Source organism: Maylandia zebra, linkage group LG16 (genome assembly GCF_041146795.1).
Source record: "Maylandia zebra isolate NMK-2024a linkage group LG16, Mzebra_GT3a, whole genome shotgun sequence".
NCBI lineage: Eukaryota > Metazoa > Chordata > Actinopteri > Cichliformes > Cichlidae > Maylandia > Maylandia zebra.
Window position 1 is genome coordinate 10,490,734 of NC_135182.1, and position 18,661 is coordinate 10,509,394.

General features: G+C 41.7%; 1 protein-coding gene across 3 annotated transcripts in view; it reads left to right on the forward strand.

Annotated features, from left to right (window-relative positions):
* The window catches only part of dgkh (diacylglycerol kinase, eta), an 80,283-nt gene that overhangs the window by 812 nt on the left and 60,810 nt on the right, over positions 1–18,661 (forward strand). For 2 of the 3 annotated variants that reach the window (XM_004572980.4, XM_004572983.4), the window contains exons 2-3: positions 600–890; positions 13,163–13,273. In XM_004572980.4, the coding sequence (XP_004573037.1) occupies positions 612–890; positions 13,163–13,273 (390 nt within the window). In that variant the 5' untranslated portion in view covers positions 600–611. The remainder of the gene's footprint in view (positions 1–599; positions 891–13,162; positions 13,274–18,661) is intronic. The other variant, XM_076874595.1, reaches the window with a different exon arrangement.

Genomic DNA, 18,661 nt, shown 5'->3' on the forward strand with positions numbered 1-18,661 from the left:
AGTGAGTTATTTGGACTTGGATTATAACACGGAAAAAATTGTATATTTATAGAAAAATATTGAAAAAAATACAGAAAATATGCCTTTGTGGCCTATATGTTCATAACTCCTATATAGCTCTCATTAGGCCCACAACAGCAGCTATAAATAGAAACAAATATTATGAGACTATTTCTATGAATTACAGTGCCACTACCATATAACTCTTAGCTAGTTATCACTGTGATGTGTATATTAGAAACCTACTTATAATAGTCTTTGTGTGCATATTAGTTATTCAACATCACATCAGGCAAAAACAACAACTCAAAAGTAGTTTAATTTCTCTCGTGTTTGTGTCAGACAGCCGCTAGGGTCTGCCATTCCATGGCCAAGTTCCCCGGTTTACGGAGTGGATGAGGCGGTCTGTAGCCTCAGTCTGGACTGGCCGTGCAGGCTGGAACCATAACCAGCAACAAAACAGAGACTCGGCTCCTTTTTTAATATCTATATATAAACGCCGTGTAGCCCATCCCCGCTGTGCCGCGACATGCTACATCCCCTATGCGTTTCCCGGCCCACACACACTCCAGCAAACACAGCCGTCTTTATTGTCATAGAGGCAGTGAGAGATGACAGCGAGGAGAGACGCTTCCCAGCCGCTGAGCAGCTCTCGCCTCCAGGAGAGGAAGGGGACGGCGGAGGCGAAGGCTAACCCCGATTGGTTTTATCCCTCCCCTCGACAGGAGCCGGAGAAAGGGCCGCCGTCCGCGGCGGGGATCCATGCCCATGTGGTGGGCGCTGTCGCCGGCTCCGGCGCTACGGAGGAGTCCTCCGATAGCGAGGCAGAGCAGGAAGGCCCCCAGAAACTCATCCGGAAAGTGTCCACCTCAGGGCAGATCAGGAGCAAGGTAAGGCAACTGTCGCTTCTCTGCTTGTATTGATATCTGATTTAGTGTGTGTGTTTGCTGGGACTAGCTGCTCCCTGGCTGCTGGGTTATCCTCAAGCAACGTTTGCTATGACAGCACCAAGGATCTACCTGCTGCTTTGGACATTCAACAGTTTCATTTGTGCGCAGAGCTTTATTGTCTTTCAGCCTTACTGATGCCTAAGATACCAGTAAAGCGAAGTAAGAAGCAAGGATAGACTTATATTTAAGCATTTACATGTAACATGAAAGCTCCGTCTTTCTATGGAAGGTGTGAAATAAAAATCAGTAATAGGGGGTTATTTGGGCAAAATTGCAGATGTAATTATTCTCTTTACGTTAAGGTTTAAGATTATTTAATCATAACTTATCGAATCTGTTGCTGGCAACAAAGTCTACTCAAGCAAAAGAAAGCAAGTATTCCTTATGATAGCAACATCTTTTTGTGTGTTAAATTTTCATCTATGGTGTGCACAGTTCTTTAGCCTTGAATGTCATTCTGGCCTTAAAGTCAGTTTGACCTGATAGAAAATGAAGTAAACATTTCAGCCTTTATGATAAAACATTTTGTTTCGCATCTGTTTGCAATCTGTTGCATCTCTCTGCTTAACACGCAGGACTAAGTGAGAGTATGTTGTGCAGATTCTTCGTCTCTGACACCCAAGCTTTCTTGGCTCACACGCTTAATGAGGGCCACCCTCCCACATCAAGGGATCCACTTAATTATTGACTGCTCCGCTCCACCCCATCTTCATTATTCAACATGGGGATATATTTAGAGACTTGGGGCTCAGGAATGTCTGGACATTTATTTTTTATGCAAAATCTCCTAAAATGCTACCTAGAGGAAACACTTTAAGAGATATTTGTGCAGATTTAATTAAGAAGTTACTAAAAAAAAATCAAAAATTTGATGCTGATTGTTATGTTATGAATAATAATGTTATAAATAATGATAAAATGTTATCAGAAGTTACTAAATTCAAACAGTTTTGCTTAGAGTGACTAGTAAGAAACAAAAAGCTCATTATTCTGCGAGAAAAGATTTGAGAAGCTTAAAGCCATAAATGTTTGCAGTTGCAACATTATTATGTCAGGCAAGGGCTGACCTAAAGGGTGATATAATATATAGTCTTAAGTGTAAACAGAGGTGAATGACTGTCTCATCAGCTAATGTTTGTTGAATTTTCCTCAAGGACTGTTTGCTGTAGGCTGATTTTTCCATCAGTCATTCTTTATTCGCCTGTCATCCATTAAGTTTGGCTGGAGTTTGAAAAAGTGAATAAAAGGCAGGTTGATATGATGTACGCTCCTGACTGCAGCAATGTATATACTGAAGGTGATGCTAATTGCATCGGTTGGCAGACAGCCCAGATAGCCCTAATCTGTTCTGCCACACTATATTCAGCAGGCTCCATGTCACTGTAGAATTATCAGTGGTATAAAGCACTTCTGTTGTAATTGCATCAGTTTGCCTAGCATGTTGACTTAGCGCTAACAGAGGTCTCAGACTTGTTTTCGTGTGGGTCATTGAGTTTTCTCTTGGTGTGTGTGTCTGTGCTGAGAGTTCCTAATGGATCATGCAGGCACTGACTCACTGAGTGTTGTTCCACTGGGTTGTTTGCACAGCTCTGGATCTGTGTGTGCATGCATGTATGTGCATACGCTTGCCCGTCACATTGTCTGTGTCCATCCCTCTGTCTGTCCACTATCTCTCTGGTTCTTTGGTTGCTACAGACAACGGCATCTTCCGTCCCTTATTGGTCAACTCCATGGTAATGCCTGCCTGTTAGACCGGTTTAGTTACAGGGGGCACATATGGCACGGAGTAAATCTCATCCCATAATTACCTCCGATATGCCCTCTCTGCGTATGTTTGAAATTTTCCAAAAATTCCAAGAAAGGCTTGTCAGTAAACCAAAACGCAGACAGAATGTAAAAATGGGAAAGACAGCTAACTTGAATCGGAAATGTCCAAGTTAACAACTCATATAATGTAACACGAAAGCTCTCAAAAGCTTTTAGAGTAGGAGGAATGAAAGAAAAGAGTCAACAGGGGGGTTGTTCAGGCAGAATTAGATAAGCTATTAAGCTCATATAACAACATCTCATGCAATCTACTGTGGGCAACAAAGTCAATTTAAGGAAAAATGGACGCTCATATGGTAACATTGATATTGATTTCAATGAAAGTCTTGACTCGTGACAGAAGAACACTGAATAATGCAGCTGAAGTCACTGCAGCTGTTTTTCTGACTAATATCAATTATTATTGATATAAGCCCACTGTTGTTGTTCCGGGAGCTCTTCTTTTATACAAAAACTAATGGGATTGGACTGTACATGGGAGGGATTAGAAATAGAAATAGAAATTAGAAATGGATATTTCTCTCTATGGTGATAAACATACATTGCTGTGCAATGCATTTCAGCCATTAAGTGAGTTTATGACAATAATCGCACAAAAGATCCAGTATACTTGGGCTACATATTTATTATTATAGCCAAAATGTAAGGATGCATAATAATCTTTTCATAGCCTCTTTGCTGTCATCTCCACTCTCAGCCCCCTCTGTTTTTTTTTGTTTGTTTTTTTTTTGGAGGAGGTGCTGTTGCAGTTGAAGAGAGCTTATAAACGTGTGACTAATGCTGTAGCTGTGTGATTGAAAGCAGAGCTGATGGCATGTCAGAACCTGCTGCTGTTGCGCTGCTGTTACTGCTGTCCGGGGAATCGGGATAGCTCTGCAAGCTTGACATAAAATAATCCAGAGCAGATATGCTGAGTTAGTGGGAGTGGGGTGGAGATATAGCAGAGAGATGTGACACACTGTGGTTTCCTTTTATGGAAAGTGTAGGACTGGCTTTTTGGATATGAGATATATAAGTTGGCCCTGCGACAGACTGGCGACCTGTCCAGGGTGTACCCTGCCTCTCGCCCTATGACAGCTGGGATAGGCTCCAGCGCCCCCTGCGACCCTGAAAAGGATAAGCGGAAGCGAATGGATGGATGGGATGGATGGATGGATATATAAGTTGTTGGAGATTTTTTTGTTTTTTGTTTTTTTCCCCTAAATTTAACTGGCATTTATTAGGAAGTCTCTCTGGATGTATTGTCTAACTTTGCAAGAAGGGGCTACTCAGTTTCTTTCTTTTTTTTTTTAAGTACTTCATCTTGATAACAGTGTAAACCTGAATAAGTTAACATGACCATAAAAGAATTAGGGCAATCAATTTATTTTTATGTTAATGCAAAGCCAAGTATTACAGTAACAGTGTTTGCATATTTGGATAACATGCATTTTCTGACTCCAGTAAATCAAAGTGCTTGTTGAGTTAACGTAGACATTTTCGGTTTCATTTTCAGCCACAGAACATAAATACACAAACACACTCTTTCAGGATAAGTTCAATATTTTCTTTTGATATAACTGATGTGATATAAATGGGATTGCTATTTGTTCCGCTATTTGTTTTTGAGATGTTCCACTCTTCAGCAAGACAACTTGAGTTTTGCATGACATCAAGCCAGCAACCTACTGCACTCATGGTGTCACAGCTTTGTTAAATATAAATTACATAACTTCCTTAGTGATTAACCTCTTAAACCCCAAGCCTAACTCATCTCCTGCCTTTTTCCCCCGTATCAGGGGGCGTTGGGGCTTAAGAGGTTAATAAAGCATGGGGCGATCGTGGCTCAAGAGTTGGCAGTTTGTCTTGTAATCGGAGGGTTGCCGGTTCGAGCCCCAGCTCGGACAGTCTCGGTCGTTGTGTCCTTGGTCAAGACACTTCATCCGTTGCCTACTGGTGGTGGTCAGAGAGCCTGGTGGCACCAGTGTCCGGCAGCCTCACCTCTGTCAGTGCGCCCCAGGGCAGCTGTGGCTACAATGTAGCTTGCCATCACCAGTGTGTGTGAATGGGTGGATGACTGAACATGTAAAGCGCTTTGGGGTCCTTGGGGACTAAGTAAAGCCCTATACAAATACAGGCCATTTACCATTTACCATTCTGATGGTTACTTTAACATGAAGAGAAATAAAGGACAGCTTGAGTAACTCAACTGTAAACATAAAGGAGCAAATATAAAATGACAGAGTATTGCAGAACATATATAATATTGTAGCTAAAGTCCCTTTAGCTGAAGAATTACTGATGTAGAACCTGAACTTTTATCACCTGGGAAGTGCTGACGTAGCAGAAAAACTGACCTGGTGTCTTGTCTCAAGGCTTACTTAACAAAAACTAAATAACTCAAAAACAAAAATCAGTTTCTTCAACTCAAAGAGGAAGTAAAGAAAAACAATATATTTATTACATTGCTATTATTATATTGCTTACTTTGGGTGTATGCGATTATGTATATATGATTATGAATTTAAGTAATACTTAAATTGGTAAAGACAAAAGACACCATACTTTTACATTTGCCTTCCACTTTCAGATAACCTATATCTCACTTGCTCCCAAATGTACATAATTATGTTCTCTGAAGTAAGTTGCTAAGTTGAGGCTTCTTCTGTTCAAAGCTTGTAGCTAAATCTACTGAGATAATTGTGTGGAAATTACTGGCCTCAATAACATCCCGTGTGCCCACTTGACACATGTATAACTCCCCATATATGTGGTCCAGTTGCACAAAGGAAATCACAAGGGAATTGCCCTGTCCCAACTACACGTTGGATTGTAATTTTCCCTTCACTATGGTGAAATTTTAGCATGTGGTGGGAGTTTGAGGAGGAAGACTACAGAGTTGCAATTACACCCACAAGAGAGGACAGTATGCCAAGACAGTTGCAGGAGAGTGGCGGATGTGTAGGAAGAAATGGAGAGATTCAGCACTGGTGCCCAAAAGACTTGCTTCCCCAAGAACTCCAGCCTTTTTCAGCAATGACAAATGATTTGGTAATGGATGTATAACAGAGCCTGACTGCATGGAGTGATGGTTGAAACAGTGGGCTTCTCTTAGCTGCCAGCCAGTTTCCAAGAAGACTAAAGGCAGATAACCAAAGAGTCTTTTAACAGGAATTAGTTTTGAAACTCAACTTTATTTCTTTAATTTGGTTTGTTTTTTTTATGGTGGTTGTGTTTTTACTTGTAGTTGGTGCAAGAGCAAACATGTTCCCACAGAGTGCTAACAAAACCAAATATTAAAAAAATGGAGTGGCAACAGTGGGAAGAATAAAGAAAGGTACAAGACTACTGTTGGCACATATTTCCTGCACAGTGGTTTACAAGCTATGGTACTTTTTTAGGTTTGCTTCACTGATGCTTCTTATGTTTGTTAAAAGCATAATTACACATAATGGTAAATACAGCAATTGGACAGAAACATTAAAGCCGATACATTTATATATTGTTTGGACATAAAAATAGTGTAAAAGATTGCCGATTCACAGGACTTTGCAAGCGAGGCACAGTGGTTTCTTGGGAGTCACAACCTTGTTATGGTGACAGTACTCTAATAACACTATGGAATAAAGTGATCAGAAACATTTTTAACAAAAAATCTACCAATATCAAGCAAACTTCAGTGAGGTTGAGAAGAGACTTATAGTTGGTATAAAACACGCTGCTCTGGGCTTTAAGATAAGAAACATAAAAGACCAGCTAGTCACAGCTTAAGTTCATAAGGTCTTACTCGAACTGCCTCTGTGTGAGTTAAGTGTCTGACTGTTTGTCTGGGTATTGTCAAAGACAGGACGTAGGTCTGCTCTGCTCTCTTCGTTTAGCCTCCTAGGGAACTCCTGCTCTGCTCTTATCCACCAACCACAGCTGCTGAATTCATTTGAACTGCTTGTGCCTTTGTCCATTGTATCAGTTTGTGTGTGTGTGTTTTTTGTGTGTGTATGTCTGTGCATGTTGTTTGTAGCCTGTGCTGTGTGTCCCGCTGTCAGTGGCCAGGCAAAGTGTGGGTGTAAGGTACATGGTGCTCAGGTTACTCATTTCTCTCTGGCACAGGACCCACTCTCTCTCACAGTTTAGCCAAAGAGAGAAGCCGTGTACAGAGGCAAGCAGGGGGACTATTTATAGATCACTTCTGGCCTACTTGGCAACAGGAAGGAGATGAAGACAAGGAAAGGAACTATGGAGGCCAAGGAGGAACAAAATAGAAACTAGAACGGCCAACTAGAGCAAAGTCATTTCTTTTGCTGTGGATGAACTTCAAGTTCCACTTTGCCACTCTCTGCTAAAAGTCAAAAAGTCGAAAGGTTTTCTCTGGATTTGTGAAACACACTGGGATATACAATACACATACTGATGAGGACAAAATTATTAGCCCCCTGTGAAATTTAAAGTTTTTGTTAAATTTTTTTTAACAGAGTGTGGGGTTTTCAACATAGCATTTCTAAACATACAAGTTTTCTTTAGAAAATCATTCTTTCAGAAAAAACTAAAATGACCAGGGTCAGCATTATATACTGACCTTATTTTATCCACTCATAGACCAAACCACTGCTGTGCAATGATGTGCTTTAACTTTGTAATGCTCAAACCTTCTAAAATCAAGTTCAAACTGAAAGTTATCTAACACACAGTATAAAAACTTCAGAAAGGCTTTAAGCTCTTATGTCAGAAAACATCATGTCAAAAACAAAAAACATCGGTTTAAACTCGAGAAGAAGAATTGTTGATGTTCACACTTCAGGAAATGGATATACAAAGTTCCCAGTCTAAAAAACTGGAGTGAGAAGTACTATTAACAAATTCAGAGAGAGACACACAGTAAAGGAGTGGTAGAGAACAGGCCTGGAAGACTGAAGTATGCTAAGGACAACCTTGAGAAAGATTATGTATACTCTTATGTATGTATGTATACCAAGTTCATCTTTTGGTCAGATGAGATGGGTCTGGGTTGTTGCTTTGTCTTTCAACACAACGACGAAACAAACACAAAGAAATGTCGCTCCTGGTGAAGAACTACATCTGTGGATTGAACTGAACACCAAGGTCCATGCCAGAAGACCATCAAATCTGGAGAATCTTGAGAGATCTGTCAAAGAAGAATGGGCTTTGCCCAGGAGGCATGTGTGGGACTTGGTACACAACTGACTTTTTGCATTGGGTGTGTGTGTATTGAATCTTAATAAAATAGGTGTTCATTATGCTCCTCAGTCATCACCTGGCTCTCCCCTTTCCCTTTTACAGCTCACAATATGTGCACACGCTCGTGTCAACAGTGGTCCTCCAAAGGACATTGCTGTACTGTATGATGTACTAACAACAGTTATGTTCACATGAGATTTTGTGGAAGAGATCCCCAAACCTTGGTGTGTTGTCAGTACCTCAAAAAGGTTTAAATGTGGAGATGACCTCAACTGCTATGTCTGTGATACAGCCCCCCTTTGACTGTAATTATGCAGCAAGCTGCTAAGGCCTTATAGGGAAGTCAGCTTTGAGATATTGCATCTTAATCTGCTGCAAGAATTTAGTCTTCAGGCCATAACTTATGGAAAAGGAAGGACAGAATTAATGTAAGTGGACATATGTTTTTAGAAAATGAACAGTGTTTCTCTTTCCTGTTGTTTTCCTGCTTCAGTCACCACCAATGGCAAAGGAGACTAGAGCCAGACAAATGAGAAGAGAATAATGTTGAGGTGTAGTCATATCAGTTTTAATGAATCTAAAGTAGTAAAGAAAATTGCAGTGTTACTTAACTAATCTCAGTTTGGGTTCAGGAAGATAGTAATAGAAAGTTGTTCAAGTGCTGCAGAGCTACAGAAGGACTTGAGTAATGATTTCACAATGTTAAGGATTCATCATTTCTAATAATCTATATTTTTGTTTCCCAACATCACATGCCTACTTCTTGCAGTATGACATAACCAGTCTGTGTGATGTTCATCCACAGTGAGCTTTTATTCTACAGCCGTGTTTTCTGTGTTTAAGTTGACACAGCTGGTGGGCAGGATGTCAGCTTCAGGCCTCCGTGTCTGTTTGTAATTCTCCCCTAAGAGAGCAGCTTTCCTTTGCTATAAATAGCCTTGCATGTGTGTGTGTGTGTGTGTGTGCACATTTCATTTTGTATGTGTGTGCACACATGTGTGTGTGGGGCCCACCTCTCCTCTGTGAGCCCAGAGAGAATGATGTCCTTCCATGCAGCATTTCCATCTGTGTGCGTACAGAGCTGCGAAGAAGGATTTGCCTCCTCCCTGATTTCTTTTTTGCATATTTGTCACACTTACATGCTTCAGATTATCAAAGACACTTTAATATTAGACAAAGACAATCTGAGAAAATACAAAATGCAGTTTGTATTGCAGTTATCCAAACCCACCTGGCCCTGTGTAAAAAAGTTATTCCCCAGTAAACCTAATAACTGGTTGTGCTACCTTTGGGAGCAAGAACTTCAGTCAAGCGTTTGCGATATGTATGCAGTTGTTTCCCAGTCCATTTCTTATTGTTGAATCATGAACACTGACCTTAACTGAGACAAGCGAGATCAGTGCAGTTCCTTAGATTTCTCCTGCATGAGTCATTGATGCCTCTCATCACGGTTCACTGGAATAACAAAGCTTTAGAAACATCTTTGCAACCCTTTTCGGACTGATACATGTCTATAACATTTCTATAATATTTTTGTCATTAGCTCTTGAGTTTCTTTAGATCATAGCATGATGTGTTGATGTTTGAGATCTTTTAGCTTACTTCACCGTTTTAGACAGATTCTATTTAAATGAGTTGATATGTGAAAAAAGTAATTACGTGAATTACTTTTTCAGGGCCAGGCAGGCTTGGATTGGTTTTTGGCTTTAATAAATGAAGTCATCATTTAAAAAGTGTGTTTTCTATTTACTCTGGTTATTTTAGTTACTATTAATATTTGTTTGATGACCTGAAATGTGTGGGAAATGCAAAAAACAAGAAATTAGGAAGTGACAGTTTTTTTCATAGCTCGTACTATATTGAGCCTTTTAAAAGCTCAACACTATAAAACCTAAGTACTGAGGACAAAGTGAAATATTCTGCTTGCTCAGGAAATTTGTTAGTCATGTGGAAGAAATGACTCAGTGAAGTTTCTATTATAAAACTGCTTTTTAAAAAACATCTAAATTAAAACTAGCTGACATGAGCAAACTGCATAATCTGCCCAAAACCTGTTCTATAAACATTTTTCAATGATAGTAATGTTAGCGCCACTTTACCTCACTGGGATGGGCAAGTGCCCATATGGCTGAGAGTGGCTGGCCCGGGTTCAAGTCCAACCTGCGGCCCTTTACCACAAGTCTTCATCCCTCTCCACTTTCCTGTCAGTCTTCACTGTCCCTATCTAATTAGGCAAAAAACAACAAAAAAAGTAAGGTTAGAGCTACAGATGCCTTACAAAGATGATGTAGATAACACATAATCTTAAAAATATCTGCAGTTAAAATTTCATATTAGCAAAGAAAGATTTGTGCTTCAGATTAGAACCGCTTTCAGTCTTCTTTAAAACTCATTACATGGGAAGTTATAGTAAGTTACAAAGCACTATGGAACAATTAAAATATTATTAATATCAACAGAGAACTATGTTAAAACAGTATAAATATAAAGTTATTTTTAGGCCCCCAAGTCAATGATGAGATCCTCATTGTAAATGTAACTAAAAAAAACAGAGATCCTGGAAAACATAGTGAAATCTTATTAAAAAATATATTGAAACAGTTAGTGGCTTTGTCTTAAAGTAGGTTTCAAAACTTTCCCCCCATAAGGTGACCTTCTAAAAGGATAAATCAGTGTCAGTTACCTAACACCTCATGGAAACTCTGACAAAATCTCTGTCAAATATACGCGATTTGTGTGACACCAGGCAATGGTAGGTGCTTCTTTTAGGCATTTAACAAAAAACCCTCCTTGACTCTGATATGGTATTCATAACTTGAGACTTGACTTTAAATAGATTTGAATAAACTTTAAATAAGTTGACTTATTTTTTTCTTGTAATTAAATATTTGGATGATTTTAGAGGCTGTAATCCCAACAAAACCAAAACCCTTAGCTTGTTTTTGTTATGGCAAATGCAGATGGACCCAGGAAGCAGAACACACGGAGGCAGAGTTGCGGTGAAGACAGTTTATTTACAGTGAGGGGGAGGTATTTACAAGGACAAAATATATACAACATTGTATGAATGGGGACGCGGAGCCAGGACGTGCAGGTGACGAAAACACACACAGGTAGTGCACTCGATCTAAAAAAGGAGAGGGACGAGAATTAGGAGGGTCTTGCCCGATAACCGAGAAAAGCTTAAAGTAAACTTTACAGACAGTTGGAGAGCTTATTTGGTACCAAGGTATCCAAGGGCTCCAGCAGGCAGGGGCAGAATTTCAGATGCTCCAAAAAAACGCCAATACTCCGACACTAGTCTTCTTTCAGGTAGCTCCTAAAGAACACTTTTGAGGAAAGCATCTGATGAGTAACAGGTGTGCCAGGTTCAGTGACTCACTGCCCCGCCTACCTATACAAAAAGGGAGGCACCAAAAAACACATACAGACAAAAGCACCACATAACCAGAACCCAACTCCTAACAGTTTTGTAGCTAAGGGTTATTCTAAAGTTCGCCAAAGTGCAATTAATGTTGATAGGAGGTTTGTAAATGTTTCATATTAGTACGTGGTATTGTAATGGTATTCCCATTAGTAAGTAAGTAAGTAAAATTTATTTATATAGCGCTTTTCGCAGATAAAAATCACATCATCTGCAACTCAAGTGAAGAAAAGGAGTCCGAGTTCATCAGCCTGCATGTGAATCTGTTCTAGTGCACAACAGCGAGTCCTCCGCCACGTCCCGAAAGACGTGGAGTTCCGATGACGGAGCAGCCAGCCGGGCAGATTTCCTTCAAGTGAATATAATCCATGCTTTGCTGCCACATCTCAGTTAAACACATGAAGTTTAGGGATTCCTTCATGAAGAGATCGCTTAAAATAAACGATTTGTTTGTAACTGGAAATATAAAAATTTCCCAGGTTTTCGTGAGCATTTTTTTCTCTAAATGTAAATGGGGGAGATGAGACTGCATACAGAGCTGAAGTTCAGAGGCTGTCAGATTGGTGTGCAGACAACAACCTGGACCTCAATACCACCAAAACAAAAGAACTGGTAGTTGACTTCAGAAGGAGGAAGTCCGAGCTGCAGCCTGTCAGCATCAACGGGGAGTGCGTGGAAAGGGTCTCCAGTTTCAAGTTTCTGGGTGTGCACATAGACACAGACCTCCAATGGAGCTCTAACACCTCTGCGGTCTTAAAGAAGGCCCAACAGCGTCTCCACTTTCTGAGAATCCTCAGAAAAATGGACCTGAAGAAGGAGCTGCTGACCGTCTTCTACCGCTGCTCCATTGAAAGTGTGCTGACATATTGCATCGGTGTGTGGTTCTCCAGCTGCACCACAGCACACAGAAAGGCACTCCAGAGGGTCATCAATATGGCCCAAAAACTCATTGGACATCCTCTTCCCTCCCTGAAGGACCTGTACAGCACTCGCTGTCTCAAGAGGGCACGCAGCATCCTACGGGACTGCACACACCCAGGACACGGGGTGTTTAAGCTGCTGCCGTCTGGCAGGAGGTTCAGGCTGCTGAGGTCCCGAACAAATAGACTCAAGGACAGCTTTTACAACAGGGCAATAGCCCTGATCAATGTAAATAGCTGTAAAGGTGCAATAATAATTAATGTGCAATAATAACAGTGTGCAATACACATACACTTATTCTTCTTTTTTATACTAAGTTAATATACTGTGTTGTGTTGTTTGTTACGTTGTGATGTGTCATATCGTGTCGTGTTGTGTTATATGTAGTGCCGACGTAGGACAGTTTTTCCAATTTCATTGTACTACTGTACTATGTATGACTGTGCAATGACAATAAAGAGTTATCTTATCTTATCTTATCTTAATACTTGAAAAAGCTGGCCACACTTAAGCAGTCAGTGGGTTACTGTTCTTTCTATCTTTCCTTCTTTCTTTTCCCTTTAATCTTTCTTTCCTTTTACTTCTTTGTTTCCTCTGGTGTGTGTGTAATGGGTTTCCTTTCTTCTCTACTTTTGTCCTATTCCTTGTCTCCCATGCATAAAATTGCTGTTCACATTCACACACATGCACACACGATCACAGACAGTAGGCACATTTTATCTAATCAGTTTCCTGTAGATAAATCAAAGAGTGCCTTCTACATTTGTAAAAGAGAGAGAGAGAGAGAGAAGGTCTGTGCTACTTTTTGACTGAAGGTTCCTCTGATATATATGTTTTATTTCTGTGATGTCTTTCTGTCTCCCTGCAGACAAGTATAAAGGAGGGATTGCTGTTGAAACAGACTAGCTCATTCCAGAGGTGGAAAAAGCGCTACTTCAAACTGAGAGGACGAACTCTCTACTACGCCAAAGATGCCAAGGTAGGTTTACTGAGTGTTTCCTCACATGGCGCACATGCTCTAGTGGCCACTGGGGATGAATTGCTAATTGCTTTTACTGTTACTGTTATTCTAACGCCACAAATGACTGAGAAACACAGTCCGGCATTAAGGATGCAATGCGCTTATTTATTTTCTTAAGGAACTGTAGATAAGACAATAAATACCCATCTCATGTCTGTATGGTGAATACATATCTTGAAATTGCACCTGATTAGCTTAGCTTAGCATAAACGCTAGATACAGGAAGCCTTTGCTCATACCTCAAACCTCATTTGTTTAACCTGTGAAAAAATCAACAGGGAGAAAAGACATTTTGCTGTTTTACAGGGGATTATGCACCATATTGTGTTTTGGCTTGGACCAGTCAGTCAGTCCTTTTACCTATAAAGACTTGCAGGTTAGCACTGCAAAGCACTTCACAGATGACTAACAAGCTGACAACAAGGCAGAGCAAAACCCCACCAAATAATAAAAATAAGCACTACTTCTTATAAATGAAAAACATAAAACATCCATCCATTCATCCATCCATCTTCTTCCGCTTGTCCGGGGCCGGGGCAGCAGCCCAAGCAGAGATCCCTCTCCCCAGCCACCTGCTTCAGCTTGTCCGGGGCAACACCAAGGCGTTCCCCGGACAAGCCGAGAGATATAATCTCTCCAGTGGGTCCTGGGTCTGCCCCAGGGCCTCCTTCTGGTGGGACATACCCAGAACACCTCACCCAGGAGGCACCCTGGAGACATCTTTGTCAGATGCCTGAACCACCTCGGCTCCTTTCGATGTGGAGGAGCAGCGGCTCTACTCTGAGCCCCTCCCGGATGGCCGAACTTCTCACCCTATCTCAAAGGGAGAGGCCAGTCACCCTTCGGAGGAAGCCCATTTCCGCCGCTTGTATCCACGATCTCGTTCTTTTGGTCACTACCCACAGCTTGTGACCATAGGTGAGGATAGGGATGTAGGTTGACAGTTAAATTGAGAGCTTCGCTTTTGCAGCGTCCACATCACTGCAGCTGCAGCACCAGTCCGTCTGTCGATCTCCCGCTCCCTTCTCCTGTCACAAGACCCCGAGATACTTAAACTTTTTTACTTGGGGCAAGAACTCGTCCCTGACCCAGAGTGGGCACTCCACCCCTTTCCGGCTGAGGACCATAAAACTTGATAAGATATAATATAACTATATTGATATTAGCTTATAACTACCCAGATAGCAAAATTGGTATGGCCCAGATCTGCCCACACAATGTGCTTACACATGGCCCACATACCGCAAAGAATGATGGCCCTTTGGTAGCCCAGATCTGGTTTGCCAGAGGTGGCCCACACATGGGCCAGCACAAAGCCAGTTGCAGACACACTGCTGGCCCAGAACAGTTTCAACTCTGGCCCCAGATGTCAGCCTAATGTGTACCTTAATCAAGCCATGTAATAACAACATGCGCTGGAACATAATAGTGCAAAAGTAACATGACAAAACTCTGTTCAGACAGTGACTGGACTGATTCTTATATAGCACTTTTCTACTCTCCCGGATTACTCTATACAACATTCACCCAATCACACACTTTCTCTAAACTGAGGGCTTCCTAACTACATGCATACACATTCACACTTTTGACATGCAGACTGGAAGAGCCAGGGATCCACTAACCTTCTAATCAGTAGGTGACCTGCTTTACCTTCTGAGCTACAGCCACCCAGTAGTAAACATGAGTAAACCCTCACTAGGTTTTGGATAAAGTGTTCACTCACAAACCTGTCAAACCTGCATTTGAAATGTTGGCTACCATAGCAGTATACAGGGTGGGCCATTTATATGGATACACCGTAATAACATGGGAATGGTTGGTGATATTAAAGTCCTGTTTGTGGCACATTAGTATATGTGAGGGGGCAAACTCCTCAAGATGGGTGGTGACTATGGTGGCCATTTAGAAGTCGGCCATCTTGGATACAACTTTTATTTTTTCAATAGGAAGAGGGCCATGTGACACATCAAACTTATTGGTAATGTCACAAGAAAAACAATGGTGTGCTTGGTTTCAACATAACTTTATTCTTTCATGAGTTATTTACAAGTTTCTGACCACTTATAAAATGTGTTCAATGCCCATTGTGTTGGATTGTCAATGCAACCCTCTTCTCCCACTCTTCACACACTGATAGCAACACCGCAGGAGAAATGCCAGCACAGGCATCCAGTATCCGTAGTTTCAGGTGCTGCACATCTCGTATCTTCACACCATAGACCATTGCCTTCAGATGACCCCAAAGATAAAAGTCTAAGGGGGTCAGATCGGGAGACCTTGGCGGCCATTCAACTGGCCCGCGACGACCAATCCACTTTCCAGGAAACTGTTCATCTAGGAATGCTCGGACCTGGCACCCATAATGTGGTGGTGCACCATCCTGCTGGAAAAACTCAGGGAACGTGCCAGCTTCAGTGCATAAAGAGGGAAACACATCATCATGTAGCAATTTCAAATATCCAGTGGCCTTGAGGTTTCCATTGATGAAGAATGGACCCACTATCGATGTACCCCATATACCATACCAAACCATCACTTTTGTTGTTCCAACAGTCTTGGAGGGATCCATTCAATGTGGGTTAGTGTCAGACCAATAGCGGTGGTTTTGTTTGTTAACTTCACCATTCACATAAAAGTTTGCCTCATCACTGAACAAAATCTTCTGCGTGAACTGAGGGTCCTGTTCCAATCTTTGTTTTGCCCATTCTGCAAATTCTGTGCACCGATCTGGGTCATCCTCGTTGAGATGCTGTCACGGTCTGCGGACCATGTGTGGGAGTATGAGGTTCCAGGTGCAGACATAGATGAGGAGACAGTATTGAACTTGAAACGAAAAGCGAGCCTTTATTTGGGCTGATTAATGTGGCAAACAACAGAAAGCACAGAGGCAAAACTAAACTAGAAGCTGAACTGGGAAAACTAAGAACTGACACTAAACTCAGACAGCAGGGAAAGCAAAGACAGGGTGACAACGATGCATATGGGAGACTACTATGAACCGGACTCTGTGCTGGAACAACAAAGGACTATGAAACGTATACACGTAAGCAACATGACCAGCACAGAGTCCTGAAACCTGGCGTAACATGGGTGAAGTTGAACAGACGACGCGGCGACAAACAAAGGAAGACTGATGACTTAAATACACACGAGGTGATCATGGGAAGTGGAGACACATGAGAACACAGCTGACTAGAAGGAAACATAATGACAATACAGGGGAGAGTAAGGCTGTATCCCAATTCAGGGTCTGCAGCCTTAAAGTACGCAGCCTCAACGATCCTCAAGGGCCGCGTACTTAAAGACCGCTAAGGCCGGAAGTGCGAGGCTTGTGAAATGGGACGGTCTAGCCTCCGTTGCGCTCCCAGGTTGCCTAGCAACCATGATACTAACAGCTGGAAACGTTACATACAGCATTGTTTGACAGAAATGAAGGAGAACATATTTTGTTCATTTGTTTGTTTGTTTCTACATGAGCTTTGATCATTCTCTGTAAGATTAAGGTCAGCTATTGAACGGCGTATATTTTAAAGTAAAGGCTTTAAAACCAAGTTTGTACAAACGTCACTAATGTCACATAACTTTGCCGACATGTGGCCAACAGTAATGTTTTCATGTTCTTCGTTATTAAACATTTGCACATAAATAAGTGACATAATATTCAGTACTTACTTAAAGTTTACTCTTCGGGCGCCCCTCGTCCGCCGTTTTTTTCGGCAAAATTATCCACACCCACCGCCGCGCTATGCATTCTGGGATATGTTGGGTCACGAAGTCTACACCGCCACGTCCTTAAAATTCAGGGAAATGAAGGATGCATTTGAGGGCCGCATTTCGAGCAGCCTTCGAATTGGGACAGCCTTTGTCGCGTTGCGGTGACGTAATCGGCCTTAAAATGTGGCCTTTAAGGCTGCAGACCCTGAATTGGGATACAGCCTAACACTAACTACAATGAACAAAGAACACCATACTCTTTCAAAATAAAACAGGAAACACAGAGACATAGACATGGAGATAGAACATGAACTTAACCTAACCAGAGACATGAAACATGACAGGTAGACACATGGACCAGGGAGAGATGACAAAAGGGACTAAGAAACCAAGGACTAAACTGCAAACTAGAAAACAACTAGATGCGTTAAACTACACATGTGGATACAAAAATATGCATTAGAACTTAAACCCTGGGCCTCATGGCCCTGTACCGTGACAGATGCTACAGTAGCTGGAGTTTGTAAGGGTGCCATTTGTGAGTAGCTAATATCCGCCGAAGGGATGTTCGACTAATGCCACTCTCCAGTGACATGCGGCGAGTGCTATGCTGTGGGCTCTTGCTGAATGAAGCTAGGACAGCCACTGATGTTTCTTCATTAGTGACAGTTTTCTTGCGTCCACATTTTGGCAAATCCAACACTGAACCAGTTTCATGAAACTTAGCAAGCAGTTTGCTAACTGTAGCATGGGAGATGGGTGGTCTCGTAGGGTGTCTTGCATTGAAATATGCTGCAATGACCCGGTTACTGCGTTCACCAGATATCAACACAATTTCGATCTGCTCCTCACGTGTTAACCTCTTCAACATGTCAATGGCTGTGAACAAAGAGAAACTTGTAAATTACAACTCATAAAAGAATAACGTTACGTTGAAACCAAGCACACCATTGTTTTTCTTGTGACAGTACCAATAAGTTTGATGTGTCACATGGCCCTCTTCCTATTGAAAAAACAAAAGTTGTATCCAAGATGGCCGACTTCTAAATGGCCACCATGGTCACCACCCATCTTGAGGAGTTTGCCCCCTCACATATACTAATGTGCCACAAACAGGACTTTAATATCACCAACCATTCCCATGTTATTACGGTGTATCCATATAAATGGCCCACCCTGTAGTATTGCAGCATGGCATTTGGGTCTTCTAACTAAAATAGGAAAATAGAAACATAAATAGTGTCATCATTGCCAGAGCTGGCCCACATCTGGTTCACATACACCCTACCATGACACCAGTCAGTCAGAAGTGCGAGCTTGATGCCGGATCAGGGCCAGACCTGTTTTCTATGAGCGTGGGCCACATAAACCAAACCACAGTTGGGCCAGATGTGGCATGCCATCACATAAACAGTGCCATCTACGCCAGGCCTGGCCCATATCTTACTATGCCAGAAGTCAGCTAGCAGGCCCGGCTTGACACCAGATCCGGGCCAGACCTGTCTGCTATGTGGGTATGTATGTCAAAATGTATGTCATAATTAATAAGAGCTAAAAACAGTAATAATTAATAGTGGTAAAAGTACATTGAAAGGACAAAGTATCATAATTTAAAATGTACATAAATAG